Source organism: Equus caballus, chromosome 25, assembly GCF_041296265.1.
Source record: "Equus caballus isolate H_3958 breed thoroughbred chromosome 25, TB-T2T, whole genome shotgun sequence".
In the NCBI taxonomy this organism is placed as follows: Eukaryota; Metazoa; Chordata; class Mammalia; order Perissodactyla; family Equidae; genus Equus; species Equus caballus.
In genome coordinates, this window is record NC_091708.1 from 40,136,114 (window position 1) to 40,148,304 (window position 12,191).

Consider the following 12,191-nt stretch of genomic DNA (forward strand, 5'->3'; position numbering starts at 1 on the left):
GAACCGCAGGGAGACGGATCCAGGTGGGGAGCCTCCAGACAGAGGCCCGTGAGCGGCCAAGAAGGCTGCGGCCGCCGCAGAGCGCTACCTTCAGGCAGTCCAGGAAAAGCTTCATGCCGTTGAAGTTGAGGAACATCTCGCAGTTGTCGGGCGTCTCGTCCGTGATGTTCCACAGGGCGCTCCAGGAGAACTCCATCACCTGGTCACACTGCGGGGGGGGGGGGCGCTCAGGGCTCCGCATAGGCTCACCCGGATGGCCCCGCGGGCTCCTGGCATGTGCTGAGGGCGCCCCTGACAAAATATGGACATCCCCCAGGGGCAAGCCAGTCCCCTCCCAGGCTGGGGTAGGGGCAGAGTGTCTCCATGAAGACTCGACTTACTATCTTGTCCAGCAGCTTCTTCTGAATTAGCTTCAGCATGGTCTGCGGGCAGAGAAGAGAACTTGTGGGGTGCCAGGGCTCAAGAGCTACCATGTCCCCCAAGAAGCAAGATAGAGAGAGGAGAGTCAGCAATTCTATTCGTGGTTCACACAGCCTGACAAGACCAAATCTGCCCATCTATTTGGGAGGCTGTGAAGAAGTGCAACCCACAGATTTGGTACCTGGTACTTGGCATGAGGAGGCCTGGGTGCGGGGCCTGGCTCTACCCTGACTCCCTGTGTGGTTTTAGACATGGCCCTCCCATTCTGTGGGCTTTGGGCTCCCCAGCGATAAAATGAAAGGAGACTGGCTGTTCCTTCCTCATTCGTTCCTTCCTCATTCGTTCCTTCCTTTCTTTGGCAGATATCTATCTCCTCACTCTGCACTAGGCCCTAAGCTAGGAATTACTGGGGATGTCACGATGGAAGGAACAAGCATGGTGTCTTTGCTTATGGTGCTCACAACCCCGTCGGTTGTCATAACGTCAGGAGGCCGACGTTAGACAGATCGTCCTCAGACCCTTATTTAATCCCAGCCGGGAAGACCTAACAGGGGCATGTGGCCTGAGGAGGCAGGAGTGACTTGTACAGTGGGACCTAATGGGCGAATGGAGGGGCTGGGAGAGGGCGACAGTGTTCGAGGTGGAGGAAATCCACAGGGGTCGGAAGCAACATTCACTGTCAGGAGATGCTTCCCTTGATCTTGCCTAAATCCTTCATGCAGCAGTGGGGCTACGGCAGAGGAAAGGATGAAGGGAGGGAAGGGCAGCCCGCCCACACGTACCACCACAAAGCCCATCTTGCCCACGGCCTCCTTGTGGTCATTGTCCACCTGGCAGACCAGGGCGTTGCACAGGTGCACAGCGATGCGCTGGATCGACTCGTCCTGCCGCGTGGGGTTGAGGATGCTGAGCAGGAGCTCGTTGACCCGGCGGTACTGGAATTCCAGCTCCTCAGGGATGCTGAAGTTGCAGAGGGTCAGGCAGCAGTTCCGCTGGACCTGGGCCAGGCCGGGAGACAAAGGGACACAGTCGGGGTCAGACTCGGGAGCTGGACTCGAGGGGCTCTCTAGAGGTGTGAGGTCCAGTGGTGGTCCAGGAGGGCTTTCTGGAAAAGGTGGCTACAAGGCATTTTTTTTTAACATTAAAAAAAATGTGAAATATCATATTCATACAGAAGAATGCATAAAACACAAATGTATAGTTTTAAAAGTAACTATAAAGCAAATAACCTTTTCAACAACTATTTTATCACCACCTGGGTCAAGAAATAGAATATTGCCAGCACCCAGAAGTCCCCACATGTCCCTTCCTAATCATAAGCCCCTCTGCCCACTAGAGATAACCACCATCCCTGCTTTTCTAGTCGGAAGATTCTCCGGCATCCTGCTTCTTTTTGTTCAAACACAGGTTTGCAAGATCAACCATGTTGTTAAGTAGCTGAAATGCACTCATTTTTTCTTTGCAGTATAGTATTGCAATTTATTCATCCATCCCACTGCTGGTGAATGTTTGGGTGGATTTCAATGTTTGGCTACTTCAAACAAAGTCTTGTCTGTGCGCCCAGGTGTCTCTAGGGCACACAGCTGGTGGGTGGAGCTTCTGGGTCACGAGGTGCGCATGTCTCCAGCTTTACCAGGTGACACCAAACTACTGGCCAGAGTGGCTGCGCCAGTTTACATGCCCACCAGGAGTGGAGGACAGCCCCAGTTGCTCCACATTCTCAGTTTCTCTTTGCATTGTCTGCAGGCTTTTTTTTTTTTTTAAATGGTATTCTCAGCACATTCTCCATGTAATTTAATTTCCTTCCATCCTTTCTCATTAGATATCAGAAGTTTATACTTTATTAATTATGTAATTTAGAGGATAGCACCCTTGGTTAACTCTTTGTCCCTCTCCCCAATATATGTATATTTTTTAATTTGAGAAAAAAATTTATTTTGAATTATAAAAGCAATACTCACTGTAAAAAGTTCAAATGATACTATCTGAGCACAAAGTTAAAGTAGCCCACTTTATTCCCCAAAGTAATTACTGTTAAAAGTTTGGTGCAAATCTTTCTAGATTTTTCTACCATGCAAATACAAATATATATTAGGGGGAGAGGAGAGGCAAAAAAAGATATTATACATATTGGTCCAAACCTCTTCACTTATCAACACACAGTGGACGTCTTTCCACGTTAGGATGCACAGATTTACTATGATGGTCCATCATGTGGGGAGATCATCTGTTACTTTTCCAGGCCCCTGTTGCTAAAACATTTTGGTTTCCTCTGATTTCTATTTAATCAGAAAGGGTGGATGTATGTATATCTTTTTCCTCCGAGAATGTTTCTAAGTGTAGAACCCGTAGGCCAAAAAATAAACACATTTACAGTTTTGGGCAGATTCTGCCATTTGCCCTCCAAAAAGGTTGCACAATTTATACCAAACCAGTGGAAAGTGTGCAAGAGTGCTCTTCCCCCGACCTTTGTCAGTGCTGGGTATCATCAATCTCTTGAGATGAAATGTGATACTTTGTTATCTTAATTTTCATTTCTTTGATAGAGTTTATTAATTTTTTTAGAGTCTTCAACTAGCATTTTTTCCATTAAAAATAAAGACACCTCTTTTACCTGATTATAAAATCGATCTTGATGTAGAAAAAAACAAGTGCTTTCAAATCTGGAGTTAGGAGGTGGTGGGAAAGTGGGCCTTCTCATGCCTGCAGAGGCTGTATCCCCCCCACAGCCTTTCTGGAGGACAATTTGAGAATACACACCAAGTGCTTTAAAAATACACATGCCGGGCCGGCCCTGTGGCCGAGTGGTTAAGTTTGCGTGCTCCGCTGCTGCGGCCCAGGGTTTCACTGGTTCGAATCCTGGGCACGGACGTGACACTGCTCATCAGGCCATGCTGAGGCGGCATCCCGTATGCCACGGCTGGAAGGACCCACAACTAGAAAGATACAACTATGTACCGGGGGGGCTTTGGGGAGAAAAAGGAAAAATAAAATCTTTAAAAAAAAAACCAAAAACATGTCCACTGCCCCAGCAATTCTACTTTTAGACATGTATTATAAGGATTATCAATTAAGTCTAGTCAGCAAAGCTTCATCTGAAATAGCAAAAAATAAAAAAGCAACTAAATGTTCAGCCATGCGGGCTGATTCAGTAACTGCATCTTGCGCATGGGGGAGCTCCATCCTGCTAGTCTGTGGGGATGGGGCTCGGCCACTGCCTCTGAGCTCCAGCAACGAGTAGGCAGGAGAGCGGCCTGTCCCCGGGTGAGGACGCTGACACCTACAATTGTGAAACGGAATTGTTAAAACCAGCTCTCTGTGGGAGGAGAGCTGGGGCTGCGAATGACTCTCACTTTCCGGTTAATACACTTTCGTATTACTTGATTTGTTTTCTAAGCATCAGGTACCTTTTGTAATCAGAAAAGAAACATGTAAAAATTTTCGTTGTAGGGGCCAGCCTGGTGGCGCAGCGGTTAAGTGCGCACGTTCCGCTTCTCGGCAGCCCGGGCTTCGCCGGTTCGGATCCCGGGTGCCGCCATGCTGTGGTAGGCATCCCACATATAAAGTAGAGGAAGATGGGCACGGATGTTAGCTCAGGGCCAGGCTTCCTCAGCAAAAAGAGGACTGGCAGTAGTTAGCTCAGGGCTAATCTTCCTCAAAAGAAAAATTTTTGTTGTAAAAATCTTTGTTGCCATGGGAGATGTTCACATTCACAAGACATTGACATAAAAATCCATGTTACACAAACAGTACGCACAGAATGATCCCATTTATGAGGTAAATACACACAGACTAAAATCCAGAACAACAGATATCCGATATTAATGGTGGCTATCTCTGGGTGGTGGGAATACGGGTGTTTTTTTCCTTTATATCTGTAATTATAACCGTTCTACAGTAAAAGACTTAATTACTTTTATAATAGAAGCAGCTTTTGAAAACAATACCCCCCCGCAGAGTGTTCCTGGGTGGAAGGGCTGAGGAGTCAGCATGGGCAGAGGCCCAGAGGCAGCAGAACAGGGGCCCGGGGTGGAGGGCGGCAGCAGGTGATGGCACTGGGTGACAGGCCCTGAGTACGTGTCCCAGAGCCTGGGAGTGATGTCGTGGGAAAGGGGGGTTGGGAGGGGGGCAGAACAGAGCCAGGCAAGGAAGAGTAACAGCAAGCCCAGCCCCTGAGGGACCTGCGACACAGGCTGAGCAGGAAAAGGGGTGGCTGGGCCAGAGCATGCAGGGCCTGGCGGGTAGGGGCTCACCGTCACCTCCTGGTAGGATTCCATGCCATTCAGCACCACCTGGATGACCTGCCGGCGCAGCTTGACGCTCTGCTCTGAGCGGTACTCGGAATTGGTCAGGTAGAAGAGGGCAGCACTGCCCGTCACTTGAATGTTCTTGTCATACTTGTGGCACTTGAGGGCCGTGATGACCAGCTGCGTGAAGACAGGGTACGGGCCCGGGTTGGTGAGTGCTGTTAGGTTATGCAGGGACAGGCTAGGGGCCTGCGAGGGTGCCTGGACAGGTCCTCTGGGGCAGGGCTTACCCTGAGCCTGCTCTCTGAGGGCACAGGAAGGGGCTGGGGGCAGAAACTAGGGCAGGGCCATGGTTCCGGAACAAGGCCACTACTGGTGGGGTTGGGGTTCGGGAGGTAGGGCTGCTGGTGTCCTGGGGATGAGGAGGCGGTGTAGAGGAGGGACAGGGGCTCTGGGGACACGGCTCAGCCAAGTCCAGCACCCTCCAGGCAGGGATGGACAGGAGGCGGAGGCCCTCCTGGGGTTTGGGCTGACCTTCAGGGCCCGCAGGAGCTGGTTGCAGCGCTCGATGCGTGCGATGTCAAAAAGCAGGTTGATGGCTCGTGAGGTGATCTCAGGCCTGTGCTCCGTGTAGGCCTCGATGGCGTTCAGCACCTGCTCCTCATTTTTGTCACCACTCACCTGGGGATGGAGCATGCTCAGAACAACCCGGAAGAGGCCAAGGGCTGGGATCCCCAGATGCCAGCTCCAGACGGAACCCCAGGGCAGATGCTTGGGGGCCCCCAGTCCACCCCATCGCCTCTCCCAGGGGTCCCTGTTTCACCCCTCCTCCGCTCCCCCTTCTTACCTTGTAGGCCGGAATATGCGTGAGACGGCACAGAGAGGTCTCGAAGAGCCCCAGGAACTGCAGGGGCCTCTTCAGGGCCCGGAAGGGCATGATGCTGCTCTTGGAAGGCTCGATGCTGGGGAGGAGGGGCTGGGGTCAGCGGCCTGGGCCTGGGGCTGCCCTGGGGTCAGCACAAAGGAGGGCCTCTCCCTGGGGGTGGCGAGGCGCTTACTTGGGGCCCTCTTGTAGGCCCTCCAGCCTCATCTTTATTTTTTCTCTTTAAGGGTAGGAGACATAGACCCCACCTCTGGATGGGAAGGTGGCAAAGTCACACTGTAGAACACGTGGAGTGGGAGATGCTGCTGCAGCCGTCTTTGGAAAATACTGTCATTCTAGTGAGGATATATTGCGTTTAGGTTCCACCAACCATCGTGAAGGGACATGCCAATCAACCAAAGCCCGCTTAAGTATGGCTGGGGTTAAGGCACATGGCCCATTGCAGCTGCATTGGTTTGAATCAGATCTCTCAACCAACTAGCCCAGGAACAATCTATCTGCTGTGACACCTAATGAGAGGGAACACTGCCAGCCTCCTCGTATCACTGCCATACTGTCTCTGGCCAGTCTGAATGGCATAATTTCCCAGTCACTCCTCGCACTTGTACCTTCCAGCCTTTGCACATGCCGTTCCCTCTGCTAGAACACCCTTCCTCTGCAAACTCAGAATGAGCTTTTGGCACAGCTGGAATGCCATTTCTGCTCCTGCCTCCTTCCTGATCCTCAGGGCACCCCAGAGCACGGTGCTTCCCCTGCCACAGCCCTAATAATAACCCATCTGCTCCCAACAGCTCATTGGACTGGAGAGGGCAGGGCCTGGTTTGTTTATCTCCAGCACCCAGCACAGCACTTGGCAGAGGGGCACTTGGTAAATGCTTGTTGAATGACACCCCGTGGGCAACTGTGGCGGGTGGGTCCCCACCTGGTCTGCCCTGCTTCCTCGTCCATCTTGGAGATGCTGCAGTTCTCCAGGATCATGTGGCCAGAGATGTCCAGGGACATCAGGTTCCCCAACTTCTGCACAAAGAGGCTCAGCACCTTGCGAGTCAGCTTGAACTTGTAGTAGCTGGAGAGGCGGTCTCGGGAGATGTCTAGGTGTCTGGAGGTCGGGGTGGGAGGCACAGGTCAGGAGCTGGACGCAGGGTGGGGCTGCCCCTTACACTCCTGCTCCTTCAGTCCATGGCAGGGGCAGGCCCACCCCTGCCACAACTGCTCCATGGCATTCGGGGAAAAACCTGCTAGGCCCCCAGTGCCCTGAACAGACCTCTTCCAGCTGAAACAGTGGGTATAAGACTTCCATCCCCACCTTCTGCCGGGCCGGGGCCCACGAACCTTCTGGGAGTGACAACACGCTCCTCCCCACCCCCTGCCCCAGTGAGCTCTAGGCCGGCAGCTCACCGCAGCTTGTGCAGCTGGACGATGACGCGGATGTGGTCTTCCGACAGGTCCATGTTGTAGAGCACAAGGGACACCAGGCTGTCCTTCCACTGAGTTAGGAAAGCCGCATCGCTTGTCTGAATGCCTGAGAGGTCCAAGGCGGCCAGCGAGTTCAGTGGTCGCAGCAGGGACTCCACGGGGACCCCATCGATCATGCGGCCCAAGTTCAGGAAGCGGAGGCGGCTAAAGCCCTCGAAGGTGAAGTCCTTGACCAGCACCTGGCAGGTGGGGTTGACGAGGCACTCGTCTTCACAGCCCCCTGGGTTCTCCTCCTCGTAGAAAATGTTTGCACAGCCGAAGAGGCTCAGGGACACCAGGGTGTGGCTAAAGCTCCTCAGCGTCTGCAGGCTCTTGGCGGACAGCTTCTCGCAGTTGGTCAGGTACAGCTCCACCAGGTCCTGGGGGCAGGCACAGTTCCATCAGCACCACTGCCCACTCCCTGCCCTAGGCCGGCCCTGGGCTACAGGTGGCCTTGGGGAGGGGTTTGCACAACGGAGGGGCACTGGAAGGGCCTGGGGACGCTTGTGCTAGAGGTGAGCGGCCCTGCCCCGGACTCACTGTTTGACCGTCTCAGGCCAGCCTCCCCACGGCCATCCCTGGTGCCTGGCGACACAGGGCTCACCTGCTTGCGAATGGCTTCCAGGTCCTGGTCCTGCACCAGGTCCTCGCGGAGGTGGATACGGGTGAGGCGGGTGCTGCGGGGGTCCGAGAAGAGGCTGAAGAAGCTCTCGTGTGGCTCAAAGTTGCAGGCGGCGTTGACCAGCTCCACATACCTGGGAGGAAAGAAAGCCTGGCTCAGGGGAGGGGCACAGGGACCCTGGTCCTCCCTTCAAGCCCAGCACAAGCCTTGCCCTCCCTGAAGCCTTCTCTGATCACCTAGGCAGCAGCCTCCGTCTCTTCTTCCTCTTCCCAACAGTACCTGGTTGGATCCGAGCACCCTACAGGTGAGATGAAAGGTGGCCCCGGAACCAGGGTCCAAAGGTAGGCCTCCCGGGGATGTAGCGGCCTCTTATCAACAGCAATTCCCAAGCTCTCCTCCCCAAAACTGTAGACACTTCTCTAACAAACATACACGCCTACACTCCTCTTCTTTAAAGCCAGCTTCTGCTTCCTGGATCAGCCCCTCCCAGAACCCTTTCCAACAGGAAGAGGAAGCCACGGGGTTTGGAGCTCCCGGCTGGGTACAGGGCAGGCACTAGTAAAACCCTGCTGGGACACCAGGTCAGGCAAGAATCCTGGTCTGGTGGCAAAGGCTTGGAGTCAAACACTCTGGAATCTAAATCCTGGCTTGGCTGTTCACAACCTGGGCAGCTTCAGATAAGTAACTAAACTTTCCTGGACCTCGGTTTCTTCATCTGTAAAATGGACATAATTCTGGTCTTCAAAGTGTCCAACCTAGTGCCTGACACAGACTAGATGCTCAGAACATTATTACAGGTTGCGCTCTGTCCTCAGGTCACATACAGGCTCCCACTTTTACATGCAACTGCTTGATGTAACCATTTCCCTCTGGGCATCGAGACTGAACTCCCAGTGGCCAGTGACTGCATCTCATCCTCCCAGGAGCCTCTATTAGTGGAGAGTCCCTTGGAGGAACCACATAAAGATTTTCTGAATGATTCGATTCGAGAGCTGGTCATGGATCCATTATTTGGGCACTGGTGCGTAAACCTGAATGTGTCCATGATCACATCCAGACTTGTGTTCATAAGCACAGGCATGCGCACACACACACACAGGAAAGCACATAACTCCTTCACTTATGAGCAGGTTTCTAGACTTTCTCATAGGTGTGATGCACACCTGCAGTTTCACACTCAAACATACTCTATGCTGCAGAAACCCAAGTGTGTACAGACACTCATTCTTCATGGGCAGACCCCTCCACACACAGATCAACACGCACACGTACACCTTTACAGTTATGGATACACCAGTATTCTCCTCCACCCACGGACACCTATGCATGCACACCCCCTCACATATCCATAGCCACAGCCTCACCCCCGTGTGGTGCACACACGAGGGTCCCAATGTCTCCACACATGCTCATGCTAAGACTCGTGCCCCTGCCCCAGCCCCGGGCCTGCTCACTCATTGACGAGCCGGTCACAGATCTCGCTGGGCAGGAAGACGTCTGGATGTAGCCGCAGAGTCTCCTTGTCCAGCAGGTAGCCCAAGGTGCCTTCTAGGTTGCGCAGGCAGAAGTCAGTGCACAGGGCCATCAGGGACTCAGGAGTGTCGGACGCCATGCTGGCGCAGGCAGGTGGTTTAAGCCAGGATAGGGGCCCTCAGGGGCACAGTGACTCTCCAATACTCACAGGATCATTGACAGAGCCACAACCTGGGGAACAGGAAAGAAGCCAAGTGAGCCACACATAAGGGCCAGACCCACCAGCTGCCCTATGTCCACTCTCTGAGTAGGGAAACTGAGGCCCCGGACATCACAATCAAATCAGCAGCTGATTTGGCATAGTGGTTAAATTCTTGTGCTCCACTTCGGCAGTCCAGGGTTTGTGGGTCTGGATCCTGGGTGCAGACCTACACACCGCTCATCAAGCCATGCTGTGGCAGTGTCCCACATACAAAAAAAATGGAAGAAGACTGGCACAGATGTTAGCTCAGGGCCAATCTTCCTCACCAAAAAAATAATTAATTAATTAATTAATTAACAGCTTAGCAGGGCCAGGGCCCACGACTCCTGACTCTTTCCCTGCTCCTCTCTGCTGTGCCACCATCTGTGCGAGTTTTGACCTACAAAGAACAGGGGGCCTTGTCCAAGCATTTCTGTGCCTTCACAATGTCTGGGGACAGACGTGTGTGCTGGGGACCCAGTGCTTGGGTGGAGTGGGGATAAGAGGGGCTTTCATTAACAGCTACACTGGGGTGTCCCTGGCTGTGCAGCCTAACCTGTGTAAAGCTGTCACTGTTTGAACAGTTAGCATGTGCCCGGGCGTTATAGACATGTTAGCACCGAATCTCACTGTATAGGATGAAGAATGAAGCCTCTTCCCAAGAGAAATGAAAATATGCGTCCACATAAAAAGTTGTACATGAATGTTCATAGCAGTATTATTCATAAGAGCCAAAAAGTGGAAACAGCACAAATGTCCACCAACGGATGAACAGATAAACGAAAATGGTCTAGCCATACGGTGGAATATTATTCAGCCATAAAAGGAATGAAGAACTGACCCATGCTCCAACCCGAGACCTTGAAAACATTCCAGTCAGTGAAAGAAGCCAGTCATGAAAGGCCACATGTTGTATGACTCCATTTGGATGAAATGTCGCGCCAGAACAGGCAAACCCACAGAGGCGGAAGTAGACGACTGGTTCCCAGGACGGGGAGGTTGAGGGGAAGCGGGGAGTGGCTGCTAACGGGTATGGGGTTTCTTTGGGGGGTGATGAAAATGTTCTAAAACTGACTGCGGCGATGGTTGCACAACTCTGAATATACTAAAAACCATTGAATTATCTACTTTAAATAGGGAACTATATGGTACAGAAATTATACCTCAACAAAACTGTTATTAAAAAAGTGAAGTCTCCTACTATCTTCATGATCTTGAGGTAGGTAAAAATTTCTAAAAGGACTCATGAGGGAAAAAATGATAAACTGATTTGCACTCAGGTGAAGAAACTTCTGTTCATACATGCACAAGAAGTAATTTGAGATGGACCTTTGACCCATATGTGAAAGGTAAAACAATAAGATTTCTATAAGGTCATAGGAGAACACCTTCATGGTTTTAGAGTATGCAACAATTCCTTCCACAGGTCATAAAAAGAATACAGGCCACAAAGAGAAATTGATAAACTGGACTGCCTCAAAATTTAAGACTCTTTTCATCAAAAGACAGCATCAGGAAAGAGAAAGGGCAAGCCACAGACTAGGAGAAGTTATTTCCAATCACATATCCAACAAAGGACTTGTATTCAGAATATATAAACAACTTCTACAAATCAGTGTTTTAGAAAAGGACATAGCATCCACTTAAAAAAAGGGGCAAAAGACTTGACCTTTATTTCATAAAGGATAGGGAAAGGGACAATGAACTTAGGGAAAAGGCTCAGCTTCATCAGTATCAGCAGAACCACAGTGAGATACCATTTCCCACCCACGAGAGCGGCTCAAATGAAAACAACACCACAGGCAATCCCAAGCCCCTACGAGAGTGAAGATACAGAACAACGGGGTGTCACCTACACTGCTGGTGGGAGTGTAAACTGGTGTGCACTGAGAGTGTAATTGGAATATTGTGTGACACTATCTACTAAAAGTGAACACACACAAGTTCAATATTGACAATTCCACTCCTAGGCATACACCCAACAGAGGTGCACATGCAAATGTTCAGCAAAAGACAGAGACCAGAATGGCCAGAGCAGCACTATTCACAACAGCCTAGAAACAGCAAAGAACCTGACCGTGCACTGCTGGTACAACGAATAATTACGGTATTCTTCTCAAGGAAATACTACACTGCAACGAGAACGCACAAACTGCCGTTGACACAACAGCTTGGATGATCCTCCCAATGATCAGTGAAAGGAGGCAGACACAAAAGAGTATATATTCATACACTGTAAGAATCCATTTATGTTTTACCCCATTAAGTTAAAAAACAGGAAAACCCAGGGGGCCGGCGCAGTGGTTAAGTGCGCACGTTCCACTTCTGCGGTCTGGGGTTCACTGGTTTGGATCCCGGGTGTGGACATGGCACTGCTTGGTACGCCATGCTGTGGTAGGCGTCCCACATATAAAGCCAGCCACATATAAAGTAGAGGAAGATGGGCATGGATGTTAGCTCAGGGCCAGTCTTCCTCAGCAAAAAGAGGAGGATTGGCGGCAGATGTTAGCTCAGAGCTAATCTTCCTAAAAACAAAACAAAAACAAAAACAGGAAAACCTAACCTGTGGTGGTAGAAGTCAGCACTGTGGTTACTTTGGGCATTTGGTGGGCTGCTGAGAAGCTTCTAGCCCTTATTTGAGTGCTGGACATACAGGTGTGTTCGCTTTGTGAATATTCAGGGAGCTGTTTATCACCGTGTGTGCATTTTTAAAAATGTACATTATAATTCAACAAAAAGTTAAGAAAATGGCCTGGACCCCACAGAGGCCCAGGGTCAGGAGGGCTTCAGGGTTCAGTTAAGCGAGGAGCATCCGCAGCTGTGGGAAGTGTGGCTAACAGAGAACGACAA

General features: G+C 51.3%; 1 protein-coding gene across 2 annotated transcripts in view; it reads right to left on the bottom strand.

Moving 5' to 3' along the window:
• The window catches only part of ZER1 (zyg-11 related cell cycle regulator), a 28,327-nt gene that overhangs the window by 7,778 nt on the left and 8,358 nt on the right, over positions 1 to 12,191 (bottom strand). The window contains exons 2-11 of one of the 2 annotated variants that reach the window (XM_023629062.2): positions 9,082 to 9,331; positions 7,610 to 7,760; positions 6,949 to 7,385; positions 6,473 to 6,649; positions 5,515 to 5,629; positions 5,202 to 5,348; positions 4,674 to 4,847; positions 1,203 to 1,418; positions 381 to 422; positions 89 to 208 (exon numbers count right to left, since the gene is read on the bottom strand). In XM_023629062.2, the coding sequence (XP_023484830.1) occupies positions 89 to 208; positions 381 to 422; positions 1,203 to 1,418; positions 4,674 to 4,847; positions 5,202 to 5,348; positions 5,515 to 5,629; positions 6,473 to 6,649; positions 6,949 to 7,385; positions 7,610 to 7,760; positions 9,082 to 9,239 (1,737 nt within the window). In that variant the 5' untranslated portion in view covers positions 9,240 to 9,331. The remainder of the gene's footprint in view (positions 1 to 88; positions 209 to 380; positions 423 to 1,202; positions 1,419 to 4,673; positions 4,848 to 5,201; positions 5,349 to 5,514; positions 5,630 to 6,472; positions 6,650 to 6,948; positions 7,386 to 7,609; positions 7,761 to 9,081; positions 9,332 to 12,191) is intronic. The other variant, XM_023629063.2, reaches the window with a different exon arrangement.